Source organism: Haplochromis burtoni, unplaced genomic scaffold (genome assembly GCF_018398535.1).
Source record: "Haplochromis burtoni strain Fernald_Lab_line unplaced genomic scaffold, NCSU_Asbu1 Contig_28, whole genome shotgun sequence".
NCBI lineage: Eukaryota > Metazoa > Chordata > Actinopteri > Cichliformes > Cichlidae > Haplochromis > Haplochromis burtoni.
The window spans coordinates 2,745,623-2,761,810 of record NW_024582389.1 but is presented as its reverse complement, the minus strand read 5'-3'; the positions used below and the strand labels follow the sequence as shown (position 1 = coordinate 2,761,810).

Here is a 16,188-nt window from a genome sequence, read left to right as displayed (position 1 = left end):
AGAGCCCACTAGAAGAAAGGTGGCTTAAAGTCAGGAAGAGAGGTACAGCGCTTGCTTCCGACATTGGATAAACTGACTTAAAATATGTCTGTGGTTGTGTGTGTCTTCTCCCTAGGTAAGATTTGACAATGTGGGTGGTCTTAGTAATCACATACAGTCACTAAAGGAAATGGTGGTATTCCCTCTGCTGTATCCTGAGATCTTTGAGAAGTTCAAGATTCAGCCTCCCAGGTGAGAACATACTGCAAGAATATAAAGTTATTCAGTTCCAATTTATGCTGTGTTTTCTAGGGAAAAAATGGGATCGTTACTTTAATGATGACATTATATTTATGCCTTTTGTGCACGATAAAAGAAGTGTAAGCACTATTTGAAGTTGGTTAAGGGAGCATAAAATTGAGTTATCCCAACAATTTACAGCTTGAAGTACTATTAACATCAAATATTGATCAACCACAGGGTGAGAATTTCCTTTATGTAGTCATTTTAGAGATGAATCTAAAAAGTGGTGAGCTGTAATTATCACATAAACTAAGGTCCTATTCTCCCCCTGTTCTTTTTTTAGAGGGTGTTTGTTCTATGGCCCACCAGGCACAGGAAAGACCCTGGTTGCGCGAGCTCTTGCCAATGAGTGCAGTCATGGTGACAGGAAGGTTTCCTTCTTCATGAGGAAAGGAGCCGACTGCCTCAGCAAGTGGGTTGGTGAATCAGAACGGCAGCTACGCCTGCTCTTTGACCAGGTAAACCACTGCAACAGCACTCTGATGAGGTGGAAGACATTTTTTTGATTCTGATGGCATGTTTTCAGTTCTTCTAGTTCTTTGTACTTAAACACAGGTAAAGCTAAGGAGTGTAATCATATATTGAGTTAAGTAAGCTTGACTTTGGTCCTGTGTGTGCTTTTGACCAGGCTTACCTTATGAGGCCATCCATAATTTTTTTTGATGAGATTGATGGTTTGGCTCCTGTTCGCTCCAGCAAGCAAGACCAGATACACAGGTAAGGCCAATGTCATTTTCAAAGATGCACAGCTGCTTCATGTAAATGTAAAATGCCTAACCTATACAACACTGCTGCACATTAGCAGCAGTGGCATGTCTCTGCATGTGCAGTTCCAAACTGCTGTCTTTTTAACTACCAATAGGTGGCGCAGTTTTGCTAAAACTGCTGGCATTGTAGCTCCAATTGTAAATTAAATTTACTGGATATCTACTTTCCTGGTTGTCGTCAACAGAATTTGAGTTTCATTTGAGCCTTGGTCACAGTAGTAGTGGAAATCAGGGGACCTTCACTTCTGATTTAAACCACTGAATCTGAACTGTGCGTGGGTTAAGAGGCCTTTCACGTAAACACAGTTTGAAGTTGAGCCTTGCTTAAACAATTGCCTGCTATAAAATTAAATATTTGTAACTGTGAAGAGTGCCATTTAAACCACAGTTTATTCCAAAACGTGAAGAGTGTGTATGCTCTCTTTTTTCATCCATGCTGCCACGCTTTAGTCAACAGAGCACAAGCACAGTTGCTCTTTGCACCACACTATTTTATTCAGTATGGCTGTTTAATGGACCAAATCTTTGTACCATTTGCAAAAATAAAGCCTTGTTAATTTAGGTTGTACCAACTCATGACCCGTATCAGTATTGATTCAAACAGTATTTGGCTCTTGCATGAAGGTTTGCGTATAATGTTTTAGAGCCATGCATGTACAAAATTGAATTTGTTGTTCTATAACTGTCTGGCAGCTTTTGTAATTGCCTCCTTTTCTCTGTACAGTTCTATTGTATCAACTTTGCTGGCCTTGATGGACGGCTTGGACAGTCGAGGGGAGATAGTGGTCATTGGTGCTACAAACAGACTTGACTCTATCGACCCGGCACTCAGGAGGCCTGGACGCTTTGACCGGGAGTTTCTGTTCAGCCTGCCCGATAAGAAGGTGAGAAACATCAATACTGTATACAGTGGAAGTGCGCGCACAGTTGTTTCAATGACACCCAGCTGGAGATCGAAAATAATGCAAACATAATTAGTCTCTTACTCATAAGTCCTGTGACAAAATTGGTACACACAGCCCGCTGGCTATTAAAAATCTCCTGTTTTTTTTCTCTTCATCCTCAGTGTTTGATGTTTTGAGTTAAGCATGTGGCAAAGCAGATGCTCATTAGCTTTCTAGAAAATTAAAATTCAGTCTCAGAAGTTTAATTTTTTTCCCCATACGTAATTGCTTTATTTAGCTCTTAGAGGGCGGGAAGCATAAAACAATGTTGCGTGTGAGTAAAAGTGACAGTGAATCAGATGACCAGAACAGTGCAGGTGACTCCTCCCCATCGAGTCTGTCTAATGGGTCGCCTTGCATCGTTTGTCCACACAGTAGGATCACTGGTAATCAAAGGCTAATCTGCAAGCCAGTGGTGGCTTCTCACCGGTAGTAAGCTCTGAATGATTAGAGGATGGGGGGAAAAAACACTCTCTCTTATGCAAAAGCGAGTCTTTTTACATGTTTTAGTTCTGCTATGTTCCGGTGTTGCCCAAGCTAGACAGCTTCATGAAATCCATCTCAATGATGCCAGTTGAATAGAAAGGTAGATATGATGAAACATGATGAAAACTCTCGCACTTTATTCACGATAAAAACCACTTTGTTCTCATTGGCCGATCATCAAAGCGGAGTCCTGTGGAGATGTTGCAGTGAATTGTAGGGTGTAGCTTTGGCAAACGTTTCAGCTGAACTCATTCACTCACTTGGCTCTGTTTTGATCTTTCTCATTATGTTGTCAGTTCTAGATAGGGTGAAGGGTGCTTACATTTAATAGGTGTATTTATGGTGTGTTTTTCTGGGTTTCTTACCTCATGTTTTTGCTCCTTGTGTTTTATTTATTTGGGTTTTTTTCCCTATTCACTACTCTCTCTTCAGGCCAGAAAGCACATTTTGGAGATCCACACACGGGACTGGAATCCCAAATTGTCTGAGCCATTTTTAGATGAACTTGCAGAAAAATGTGTCGGTAAGAGTGATGTTTAAGTATAAAACATTATGCCAATTTTGAAAGTGACTGCAATGTGTAGCTTTACTTTAAAGCTCCAGGTGTTCGGGTAGAACAATAAAAGACAATTGAAAATTTTTCACCATGAAGTGGCAACAGCTCACGGTGGCTGTGCCAAAAGAGCCAGCGTAAAACCCTAATTAGGAAAACAAATGATTCACTAAGCTTTGTTGTTCTCTTTCTTACAGGCTACTGCGGTGCTGACATCAAAGCACTTTGCACAGAGGCAGCCTTGATGGCGTTGCGCCGCCGCTATCCCCAGATCTATGGCAGCAGCGTCAAACTGAAGCTGGACGTCGCCTCTATCGTCCTGGGGCCTGGCGACTTCAGCAAAGCAATGAGGACAATTGTCCCAGCCTCCCAGAGGGCTTTGGCTCCCCCAGGCCGAGCCTTGTCCCCAACCCTCAGGCCCCTGCTGGCCACTTCCTTCTCCTTGGTGCTGAAAGCTCTGCTCAGAGTCTTCCCCCATGCTCAGTGTACTGACAGGGACAACACACACGGTAGGCGTCTGGAACCCAGGCACCTGTGGTTTCAATTCTATCATGTGTTTTCCTTTTCTTGCTGCTGTTTTTCCACTGTCACTCTTGCTCTTATCTCTCTTGCCACCTGTCTCTCTTGTTAGTTTGTTTTTCCTGTTGGTACTTTGTAGTATTTGATTATCTCTATCTCGTTCCCCAACCTTATTACCAAAGTGCTTTGTATCGCCCTCACACAGTGAACATAGAATCTGTAGTGAAACATCTCCCTTGTGTATGCAGAAGTGATGGCACAGAGATTGGATAACTAGTCATCCTGTGAGCGCTTCAATAACTCAACTCCCACTCCAGTCAACTGAAGACTGTTTACAGCAGATTAGGCTCGATGCAATACTCGACCAGTTGGAGATTGCTTGCAGGAATCATACTTCTAAAAGCCTTTAATGACATGAAAATCCCATAGCTGTGCATGATGTCAAATGGCCTAAACATCTCTACCTAATAAGCAGATTTGCTTTTTTTTCTTTAAATTTAATTTTCTTGTTGAATTTGCTTCATTAACATCAGCAGCAGTGCTACTTTCAGGATTAAACTTTTCAGAAACAATTTTTTATGTACCCGTTTGCCATCAGCACACTGAGTAAAGCCAGGAAAAGTGAGTAGCCACATGTGTACATGATCAATGTTCCTCACAGTGCTAGGCGGTGACAATCATCTGCTAGAAGAGGACCTGTATAGCGACGATGACAATGAGGAAGGCTCTGCTTCCATTTATGAAGTCCAGCCTGCTGCATCCCCAAAGAGTCAGCTCACCTCTTCTGCAATGCACAGACCCTTCCTCCATTTCTCCTCGTGAGTTCACCAAAGATGGCTTTTATGTGCTTTTTTTGTGCAACGGCGCTTACGTGTCATAACCAACAGATGGAATGAATGTTGTGTCAGAAAAAAACATCTTTTATCACAAGACTGCATTTAAGACCTACTCAGATAAAAAAACTTCAGACTGCTCTACAGAACTGCATTTTCTAACGCTGAAGTTACAATAACTTTGTACAAACAGGTGCTATCGGTTCTCATTTTCGCCATTTAATTCGTGCTACAATAGCTCCAGTGAGCCTTGAAATACTGCTATCTCCTTAGATGAAGGCAACCTCTAAGGCAACAAATATACAGTTGTTCCACTGGGAGTATTTATTAACAATCCTCAGCTGTAGAGTCAAAGGGGTTAGATCATAGGAGAGGATGAAAGAGGAAACAGAAGGTGATAAGACGACTCACAAACCAGAATTGCTATTGCACCTTCTATTTAGAAATGTAGACTGGCAAAGGAAATAAACCTATCAAGTACTTGGCTTTTGACTTTCCGTTAACTTGAACTATTTGATAAACACATTAAGCACTTATCAAGCTTCTTGCTTTCAAGCTGTATAAAATTTGCTCGCACTGTGTGTTAGATGCATATAGGAAAAGCCCCTGAAGGCATGTCTAGATTTGTAGATTAATGGCACCTACTGGATTGAATGCAGGCAAAGCCATGCTTAAGTGGCTTATTGGCGTTGTTATCAAACAGCTGTGCTGCAGTAGGACAGATTTTGTCAGAACTCTGTTTCAAAAACATGTCTCCTCGAGGTTGAGTACAGATAACAATTACTGCAGAAGTAGAACTCATGTAACTCTGAGATAAGGGAGGAGTCCCAGTCATTTTTGCCTTCAAAAAAGCCATCAAGTAAAATGCAGAGCAGGATTACTAAGATTGTGCTCCTACACAAACCTTGAAAACAACAATAAGCTGCTGCAAGCGGGCATGTTGCCTTGTGCGTGCACATGTGCACAAGTAATGTGTTCACAGCTGGGTGTTTGCAAAACCATACTGAATTCCTGTTGTTTTTCCTCTGACCACTCTTCTTCACGTGTGGCTTATTTTTCTGCATCACTTGTGTGTGGGATTGCTTTTACACTAAATGCCAAAGATTCATTGCAATTAAAAGCAACTCTTACAGACTCGGACTAAGCTGTAGTTTTTTCAGTGAGTGCACAAAAGTAAAAAGAGAACAATAGGGCTTCTGCTGTGACGAGGCTTTTTAAATGACTGGAGGACTGTTGTACTGCACTCATATAGTGATAGATGATACACTAACTGTGAACTCCCATCTGCCTCTAGCTCTGCCCTCCAACAGCCCACAGCATACAGGCCTCGTCTGCTCCTGGCAGGGGCCCCGGGCTCAGGACAGAGCTCCCACTTGGCCCCTGCCTTGCTGCACCACCTGGACAAGCTACCAGTACACCGCCTGGACTTGCCCACTCTCTACTCCGTTAGCGCCAAGACGCCAGAGGAGTCCTGTGCTCAGGTAAAGCGCAAACGCATACCGATGCACTGAGAAGGTGCAGACATGTATTTATTTAACTGAAGTTGTTTTACTGTGAGAACAAAATTTGGAGACAGTAGGCAATCTGCTGGCTTCCACAATCTTTATTTCCATTTCTTCAGTTTTAGAAAACATTGTTTGCTTGACCATTTTCCCTGTAGGTATTCCGCGAGGCCCGCCGGAGCGTGCCCAGTGTAGTATACATGCCACATATCTCAGAGTGGTGGGACACAGTAAGTGATACTGTGAAGAGCACCTTCCTCACCCTGCTGCAGGATGTGCCCTCTTTCAGCCCTGTCCTTGTCCTCGCCACAGCTGAAACTCACTACTCAAAGCTGTCAGATGAGGTAGGAACGCACACACGAACACCTGAGCTGACATTTTGAGATTTTCCTGAAGGCTTGCAACCTTTTTTTTCTTTCATTATATGAAAGAGAAGATTGTTAACCCAGTGTCCTTTTTATGTGGTGTTGGAGGTTAAAGCATGATTTGAAGGTGTTTTTTTTTTTTTTCCTGTGCTAAGCTGTAATGCTAGTGCAAACAGTGCGTCACTGTAAATGTCATCTGCTCCCACAGTTTTTATCTACTTTGGCTTTGTCACCCGCTGACCGCCACACCTCACCCAACCCTTCAGATCAGTCAGCTGAGGGGAAACACTGAAACCCTAATCATCAGTCATAATCACTATCGTAACAATCCCCCCTCCCACGGTAACCCAGTCTCCCCACCCCCTCATCAGGCTTGTCTTTTTTGGGTTACCTTGTTCAACCAGAGATATGAAAAATAAAAAGCAAAAGAAAATAAACATTGTTGATAAAATGAAGGCAACAGAGCCTGCAAAGAGTGAAAGACTGGTTCATTTAAAATCAAAACATTTTAAATGTCATTATTTTTTTATTTTAGAACTTCCTTTATTGTGCTTGTTTATATTGGATATAGGTTTGTCCCATAGTGAGGGGCATGTAGGAATTTTTTTTTAATAAAACAAAATTAAAATAATTGCTATATATTGGATATTCTCTGTAGAAAAATGCAAAGCTGATAAGCCTATCAATTGATTCTGTTGGCTGAAGCTAAAACAAAAAACGGACCGGATCTAAATCTGGCAGCACTGACAACAACGCTTGAAGTTCTGTTGCTGATGACACAGACTTTGCTAACCAATGACTGATGAGGGAAAAAAATAGCAAAAAGCCAACAGGGAGTCCTTACTCCCACCCAAACATTCAAGGAAAAATGCTGCAGTTTAGAGCAGTCTGAAAAACCAAATAATCAAGCTTTGTACCCCACACTGTGCCCCAGTCTGCACTGTTTTCTGACTGTAAATGAACATTTAGACTATATGTGTGATGATTAATGGTTGACAGACAGATGAATATTGTTGCTTAACACTTGTGGCTTTATTTACTCTGAGAAAATACTTCATAGCTTGACAGTGTTGACCACTGACATTTTCACTGCTGGAAATTAAATGAGCCCTCATTCTCAGCTGTAGCAACCTTAATGGATTGACTTTTCTTTAAATGATGTGAAGATTGATTTCCTTGAAATATGCTACACTGGAAGTGACATTTCCACTAAGCACTTAAGATAAGCTTTAGTTTGTAGGTGTGTTTTAGCACACATGACTAAATCCATGTTATGGTGTAATCAGTGACATAAATTGACTGAAAGATTATTTATGATAAGCAGGTTTTAAGTTTCTAATAGTTTTCAGACTGCCCTGAGATGACCCTAAATGGTGGTTAAAGCCAGACAAAATGTAAGAAATCAGAAAGTAACTATTTGAAGCTAATGGTATAAAAACTCAGTCATTCCTGCTGCTGCTAGAAATAGTTTCTGTTGCACTACTTATATCTACAGCCTTTCTTTTAAATCCTGCAATGGGAACATAACGAGTACATGAGTTGGTTCCACTGATTGGGAGTATTGTTCAGGCTATTTAAAAGCTTGTTTCATCTACTAATTAGACCTATTTGCTGGATTTGTTTGCTTTATCAATCATTTTTAGGCACGGACATGCCGCAATCTATGGCGCTTTAAGTGATTTGGCTATCTCTGAGAGTGTTGTTTCTCTCTCTGGCACGGAGAACACAGTGACAGCTGCTGTCTCAGCTCCAAACCTCAGCAGGGAATGGCTAGGATCCCTCCCCAGCCAAAACTGACACTGCAGGCTTGGGTCCAACTACATAATTTCCCTCCCTCCCTTAACAGTCGTTCAGCCTACTAAGATTGACTCCCTTTTCTATAAAAGTAGAAGGAAAATTTGCTCCAGGTTCAACACAAAGAGTGTGGAGGGATGGTGGCATCCCTCAGTATCTTTGCTATCTATCTAGTTGTAACACCTTTTGCTGTGTCTTTGATGCATTGCTATACTGTTCAAGTGCACAATAACTGTATCAACAGCCTGTAGAGTGTGAATTCTATCCACTGCTGATTGACCATAAAAGCATGATTAATAATGCATTGGTAATCTGGTTGCAGTGCCAAGGAGCAATAAATACAGTGTAGTAACACTTATGTCCTGTGAGATGGATGATGAGGCGTAGTGATGTTTCTACAGTGCGTCCTTCAGCCAGACTTGAGTTGCAGCGGTCTTGCTGTTTTGCTGTTCACGCTTGAGGTTGGGCTGTAAAGGCCAGTGTTGGGCGATACGCCGCAATAGCACAGTTACTGATAAGACATTGAAAGTGAACAGCAAATCTCGCCTGCTGCTTCACATTTGCACAACTGATGCATCACCTTGGAAAGAGGGTTTCAGATATCTGACACTGACCTCTTCAATGGTTTCTAAATGCACACTGGCTCTTTTGTGTCGTGCACTATTTATGTCTCCAAAAGCAAAATCATCACTGACCATTGTTCCTCAGTTCATGCTAAATCTTCACTTATCAAAGCACAACAGTGTGTGTACTGGCAGAATGAATTGTCACTTCCTATTCATCTATTTTCTTCTGCTTTTCTGGGACTGGGTCACAGTGGCAGCAGGCTAAATAAAGTAAGCCAGCAGAACCTCTCTCTCATCCATGTCGTCCAGCCCTTTTTGGTGATGGCTAAAATGTAATCCCTTTGGCATGTCCTTCCAGTTATTTGTGCCGCTGCCTCTACTGACTCGTTTCAGAGCAAAGGAGCCTCGATTCTTCTCGGAGCTCCTTCAGGATGTGTGAGCTCCTCGCTCTCTTGCTCTTTCAGTAACTACAGAAAACTCATACCAAGCTTGAGAGAGAGAGTTCATATGTGAGATTCAGAATGCAGTCCAGTGAATGAAAAGCTCCTGCTGATGCGACACATTCACGGTCCATGTTATCACCATCTGGGCTTCAGTGTTCCAGTTATCCATTACTCTTGCAGATTTCTCACTTTTATTCCCTAGATGCCGTGTAGTAGGTAGGGACTTGGGAATTTGATTCAGGTTAGCCAGCATGAATGTGATTTTACTAAATAAAGCCTTTAAAGCATTGGAGATGGAGATAAGTGGCTCTATAACCATGAAGTGAAAGAACGGTGATAATGGAAACCTACGTGTCTCTTGTACGCATACACAAACTTTTCATGTGATTCAATTTATAGGTTTGCAAACATTGATTTCTAGCTACAAACTTTGAAAGTTGTTGTGTAAACCAGCTCAAAATCTTAACAACCCTAATCTGAGTCTATAAAGAATAGGTGTCCACTTTTATTTTACAGTCTCTCTAGCCAGTAGGCATTCCCTTTATACTTTCCACCCTCCCTTCCTATTTAAACATTCATCTGTCTACACATTACTGCTCTCTCTCCTGGTGTTAATACACCTGCAGCCTTTATCATAATAAAAATACTGTGAATCATTACCTGCTGTGTGCTACCTGCACGATCTCTTTCTGGCTCTCCTACTGTTTTTACTCAGTTTCTCCTTTTTTAACCTCTTCTGAGGGGAGAGCAAGCAATTCAGAGAGTGTGTGAAAGAAAGACACCAGATAGCGGTGCAGAGCGAGCAAACATGCCACAGCTAAGGGTGAGGATCGATGTGAATGACAAATAGCGGGGGAATTATAAAGAGTAAAGTCGGCGCTTCGTCAGCAGCAGGGCATCCTGTTGGAACTGGTGTTCAGCTCCATCACAGAACTAACTTAGGATACAGCATCCATTTAAATGTACACATTGGCAGGTTATATGATCTTCTGCGTATGACCTGCAGAGGGACTACAGATGCAAATGAGCCTAAGCTAACTCGACATTTATGTTAATATTGTCCATGGTCCCTTTTCAAATAAAATGAATTAATAATAGGAATTATAATGATGCTCTCACTTGAGGTCTTTTGACTCCAAGCGTGCATTGTATGTGATAATAAAAAGTTCTGCTTCAGGTTAAACATTTGGCTATCAGGGAATGAGGTTATCGTGCTTTTTTTTTTTTTTTTTTTTTTTTAATACTTACAGTTTAGTCAGTCCTTCTGAATTATACAGGTTGAAACATCAGAACTTACAGGCAGACCAAATTTAGAGGCATTGAAACATTGTTATTGAATCCTGCAGGCTGAGAGGAAAAAATACAAACAAACAAACAACCATTAAAAGAAAACGCATCAAATCAGACCATGTAACTCATCCACTACAGGGTCTCATGTTCAGCACAGTTTTTCCATATCTGTTGTTTTCCGTTAAGAAAATTGACTTCAGTTGAATTGAATTCAATCCAATAGGAAACAGTTTTTATGCTATTTGTTTTTCTTTTTTCAAAACACTGCTTAGCTGTGCACATTCACTGAGGACATCTGTAATACTTCATGCATGCATTATATTTAGTAGAGTTGTGGTTGAGAATTTATCAAACACCTTTTAATAACATTAGTGTTTATTAACCCATTGTTTTAACACCTCATATTCACTCTGATTTGCAGTTTTTGACAGTTAAGATAACCTTTATTATTCCTACATATGGGAAAGTTGTTGCTTTTATAATATAAGAATTTCCCCACAAGAAATCTGCCGCGTGTTTAAGGCGATGCATTGTCTGCAAACCTTGGACAGTTGGCTGTTTATCAATTGGGTTCTATTAGAAATAACGAGTCCCGTTTTCTTTTTACCTCTTTGGTTTGCAATTTGGATTTAAATATTTTTCACGTTCATTAAGTCCTGTGCTTGGTTTCTGCTGTGCTATTTTGTGCATTAGTTTAATGTAGCGACAGATGAAAAGAGGACTCGCGTCAACGTCATAATTATTATTTATCATTGGCTTCTGTGTTAACAAAAGTGTACATAACAAACTTCAGTGGAAGCAGTTAGTTTGTGCCCCTGATATCAAACTGAAATTAAATTGGCTGAAAGTGGAATATTTTCACATCTCATGAATTCTACTTGGAACAAAAATGAATGAAACAACTGCCTTATAGTGCTCCATGAAAAAGGGCACCTTAGAATAAACATACTAAGTATACCGGCGTGGCAACAAGGTTTGACATGTTCTGTTGGTGAGTCTTTTTCAGAAACACCCTTATTTCTTTTTTCCCTTTTTTTTTAACTCTTTTTTTTTTTTTTTTTTTTTTTGTTAAATACAGGTGAGAAGTATATTCCAGAGGACCTATGGGGAAGTAGTTGCACTGTCCCCTCCGGGAGAAGAGGAAATACGGCACTTCTTCTCTGACCTCCTGTTGGTTCAAGCAGCCAGGCCTCCACCACGCCTCAGGAATGCAGGTATCTATTTATGCATACATAAGTAAATAGCATAATGACTCATTTCTTCTGTCAGTGCTAGAGGGCAGTGTTGGCTGGTGTTGACTGCTTGTATTATTCCCTCTCTAGCTCTGGTTTCGTATTTCAACTCTCCTTTTATTTTGGATTAAATGTAGACTGGAGGAGCAAATGTTATTTGATCGGTATGTTAAAAACGGTCCTTGCGTGTGCGCGTTTGTGTACGTGTGTCCCTAATTCATATTCGCAGATCAAAGCTTTGTTTGACGTGTTCAGAATTGGTTTAATTTCACCTCGGCAAAAATATGTACAGATGTTAAGGTAATTAGGGTGGTGCACACAGAAGTGTAAGATTGGCCCAGTGTGAAACCTGTGAATCCTGGACATTTCTATTTCTCAGCCACATCAAAATCAGGCCACAGCACCCCTCAATCACATCCCCATCCACCAGTACAATTACCCCCTGCTATTTCCCTACTGCTCAATCTCAGTGTTCCCAAAGTCTACTGTTCCAGTTCAATATGAGAATGCTGTCCACCCGGGCTTTCAAATGGAAATGGTGTCCAGCATTCATCTTTCGATTCCTCATTGATGCAAACCAGGAGGGTCCCCTGCTGTACTCGCTCTGTGCTCTTCAGGGGCTCCTGCCTCTCTAAGACAGCAGTCTGATTTCCTGCAGAGAGGCCAGCAGAAAAGCACAGAGAGGAATTGCTGTGAGAGGGCCCGGCCGCGATTAACCATAATTAGAATCAGGAGTTGGATTGCTGCTGCTGAGTGAAGCGCCCTTAGGTGCTGTATAGCCCTCCTAATGATATGGGCTGATGCCTTGGGCAAGTATGGGCACCTCTAGAGACGAAGGGTGAAGATCTGCTGGCTTTGCTTTATCGCTTCGCCACTGGCCAGAGGCTGTTCCTAGGTGTATTTCAAAACCAGGGGAGTTTTATTTCGTTAGCTTAATTAATCTTTAATCTAGGGATGCACCTTCACTGCTTTTGACATTTATTACTGTTTTTCTTTGGAACAATAATTGTTTTACTGTTTAAATGTCCAAAGAGGGTATGATAAGGATAGACAACTCCAATGAGCTATGAAACTGTTATTTATTGACTTTTTTTCCCCCCCAACAATTTCTTTGTTTCGATGGCATAAAATCAGTAAGAAGCAGGAAAAGGTAACACCTAATTAAAAAAATTGGCATTGGTCAGACAGTTATTTTGTCTCAGCGTATCCTTACATGTTCTTCTTCACTGGACTAAGTTTGTTTGTTGTTTGCAATGGTGCTAAAAGGAAAAGGTCAATAATGACTGGTGTCTGACTTTAAACCAAAAGATTTTGTTTAGCAGCTTTACTTGTGCTGATAGTTGAGCCAAATCTTTGGTGCTTTGTTGCTAAGCTATAGACGCTCACAGTTCTTAAATGTGTTAGATGGATTTTTTTTTTGTCTTGCTGGATGGATGGAAGCAGTATGAAAACTTTATATACTTTATGCACTTTTCTTGCTTTTCCTCCTCAAACAGATAAGTGTGAAGAGGTTCTGCCAGTGGCGGAGGCTCCAGGCCCGAGAGTCCTTTCAGCAGAGGAACAGCGTCGCCTGGCTGAACAGGAGGAGAACACATTACGGGAGCTCAGGCTCTTTCTCAGGGACGTGACCAAGCGCCTGGCCACTGACAAACGTTTTAACATCTTCAGCAAGCCAGTTGACATTGAAGAGGTAGAGTGGAATTGATTTGTGGAGGGACTGACGCCAGCTTTGTCAAACTGTGAATGAGATCACAAACTCAGTGTTTATGTTTCAGGTGTCAGACTACCTGGAGGTGATTAGGCAGCCCATGGACCTATCCACTGTCATGACAAAGATTGACACCCACCAGTACTTGACAGCCAAGGACTTCTTGGTGGACATTGACCTCATCTGCAGTAATGCTTTAGAATACAATCCCGACAAGGACCCTGGAGGTGAGAAGTAGTTGGGCTTGATTATGAATCCACGTACATGAATACAATCTCACCAGCAGGCTGTCACAAATGTAAAATAAAAAATTAACAAACAAAAAAACCCTCATAAATAGTCTTGTATTACCAAGGTAGGCTGAGTATATCTGTTCTATCTCATAATTAACTCAGATCTTATTTTGATATCAAGCTTTCTATACACCCCTTGGTAGTGAAGCAAATTAGAAAATTTCCCCAAAAGTTGTATAATTATTTAATCCCCAGCTTATTTGTGATATCGTCCCTAAAACTGGCACAATATCTATAGAAAACTCCCAGTGTCCAATTTCCTTTGATGTTATATCAACATATCCAAATAAATATGAGCCTGTGTATCTCTAGTCATGGCTGTGTTCCATTAGACCACCACTGGTGAGTAAAAAGTAATTAGATGTAATACTTAATGACTTAAAAGGAGAGCTTCCAGGCGGTAAAATTGCTTAAATATGGTTTTCTCTAACTTGGAAATTCAAATGCAGTACATACGGCCCCCACTGAAAATAGCATTTCCACAGTGTACTTCATGCTCTGTAGCTGTGGAAGGCTGCATATGCATTAAAATTTAATTTGTCTCCTTTCTTGCAGTTTGAACTGAATTTTACCCCATCCACACTTCATCTCAGCACATTTTCCAGGCTTAGAATGGGCTTTATAAGGATTGGTGGGAAACACTTGTAAACAGAAATATATTTCATTTTCTATACCTTACACATATGTCTGAATTTTGCATGACAGGAAATGTTCTGGGGTGAATAGGTTCATTTAAGTTCAGTTCACAACCACAACACAGCCTCCTCAAGGTGATGTGTTTTATGCAGAATTTACAATTAATATAATATAGCAGTTAGCATTAATATAATATATTATTATATAATTATATTATTGTTGCACCAAATGATTCAAATCTGATATGTTTACTGAAGGCAGCATGTGGCAGGCCTGCGTTAAAACATTCACTTAAAATTGCTGTTTTAATTCTTGCCTTGTGTGTTTAGCTGCCTCGGCACCCTTGCTAGAATATAGCTGCCCGATACTAATGGGAAGCAATTCTCTGCCCAAAGGAATAAATCATATCTCTGTCTTTGCAGCCGAGGTCCTGGGTCATTTGTTGGAATGCAGGGCCTACAAATGATACACTAAAAGGAAAAAAAATTGCAATTAGGCAATTTAATAAAGAAGACTAACGAAGCATCTTGTCTGCTCACCCTGTGCTTGGTCCAGGGAATATGGCCCAGACCCTGCACAATTATGCTGCTTGGGAAGTTCTCCACCAGCTCTCATAGTGCTTGGGAAAGAACCTCATTATCCCTCTGTGGTCGGTTTGTCCTTGTCCTTCAGACTGAATTTAGCGTAAAGTCCTCCACGTCCAGTCATGTTGGTTTGCTTGCTTTATACCTCCCCACCTGGCTAAATAATTTGTTTAAAAATTGGGATATCTCTGTGCTCCACAGTACGACTCAGTGTTAGAAATACTCTTTAGCTGATTGGGTGAAATGGCAATAACAACCCTTTAACTATAAAGGAGCGCTAAAGCAACAGAGTTGCATGTCAGTCCGTCCCTGCCAGTTTTAGATAGGGAGGTTAGGCAGAGTCCATAAAGTTGCTGATGAGCTCTTGGCATCCCACCTGGCCTTTGACATTTGGGCTCATGCACGTGAATTTTTTGCCCTTATAATGCACGTGCGTGAGCATACTGTGAGACGTGCTCTGTCAGTAGAAAAACACACACACATGCACCCAAATTGCCTCCATTGCAATTAAGCAGCAATCCTCCAATTATACAAGGGAAGCTGGCAGATTGTGACCTCTGTGCCACTCTATGCCTGAACTCTTCTCCCACTGCCTGCTGTAATGAGAGACGGCCTGTTTACAGAGACTATGCTTTTAGCCTGCCTCTGCAGCTCTGCCTTTATTTTCCCTCCATGGATGCAGAAGCAGGGGGAAAGGAGGATTTAATGATGCTGTGACACATCTAAAGGGAACAAGGCCTGGAAGTTATAAAGGTGTAAGGACTGTGAGAGATAATGAGTGTGCATTTTAAAAATATTTCTCTTTGTATGTGCAATATACATGGTTGTGTGTGCATATAATGCACCCAACTTTGTCTTAAATGTTTGAAGTAGTGGCATTCCTGCTTTCATGTCTGCAGTTCTGCCCACTAACATTTCTCACTAAAGCCAGCTCTATCCTTTCGTTGGTACTGTGAGAAAATTCTACACTCCCCTTTCTCACAGATACAGTGGAATGGGTTAGGCTTTCTATTGACTCTTTGCTTTGCCTGCTCGTTAGGGTATGGAGAGCATGCTTTCATGATGGGAGGCAAATGAATATTTAAAATGCCATACCAGAGATTTGGGTAGATGTCTGCACTATGTTCTCAGCATGTCTCTGAACATATGGCACATGAATGCAGCCCTATACAGAAAGCTGTGGTTTGTGTGTTTCTTCATTTGTGTTGTTTTGTCGTCTCCTCCCTTCTCAGACAAGGTGATCAGGCACAGAGCGTGCAGTTTAAAGGACACAGCCCATGCCATATTCGCTGCTGAGCTGGACCCTGAGTTTGATCGCATGTGTGAAGAGATTAAGGAGGCGCGCAGGAAGAGGGGTAAGAACTTCATTTAAATGGAGAAGGGGGAGTCGG

General features: G+C 41.4%; 1 protein-coding gene across 1 annotated transcript in view; it reads left to right on the top strand.

Annotated features, from left to right (window-relative positions):
* Positions 1 to 16,188, top strand: part of atad2b (ATPase family AAA domain containing 2B) — a 66,410-nt gene that overhangs the window by 5,890 nt on the left and 44,332 nt on the right. The window contains exons 11-23 of the mRNA XM_005917725.3: positions 116 to 231; positions 566 to 740; positions 911 to 999; positions 1,774 to 1,933; positions 2,912 to 3,002; positions 3,230 to 3,541; positions 4,213 to 4,369; positions 5,679 to 5,865; positions 6,045 to 6,230; positions 11,423 to 11,558; positions 13,073 to 13,266; positions 13,352 to 13,511; positions 16,030 to 16,152. Of these exons, the coding sequence (XP_005917787.1) occupies positions 116 to 231; positions 566 to 740; positions 911 to 999; positions 1,774 to 1,933; positions 2,912 to 3,002; positions 3,230 to 3,541; positions 4,213 to 4,369; positions 5,679 to 5,865; positions 6,045 to 6,230; positions 11,423 to 11,558; positions 13,073 to 13,266; positions 13,352 to 13,511; positions 16,030 to 16,152 (2,086 nt within the window). The remainder of the gene's footprint in view (positions 1 to 115; positions 232 to 565; positions 741 to 910; positions 1,000 to 1,773; positions 1,934 to 2,911; positions 3,003 to 3,229; positions 3,542 to 4,212; positions 4,370 to 5,678; positions 5,866 to 6,044; positions 6,231 to 11,422; positions 11,559 to 13,072; positions 13,267 to 13,351; positions 13,512 to 16,029; positions 16,153 to 16,188) is intronic.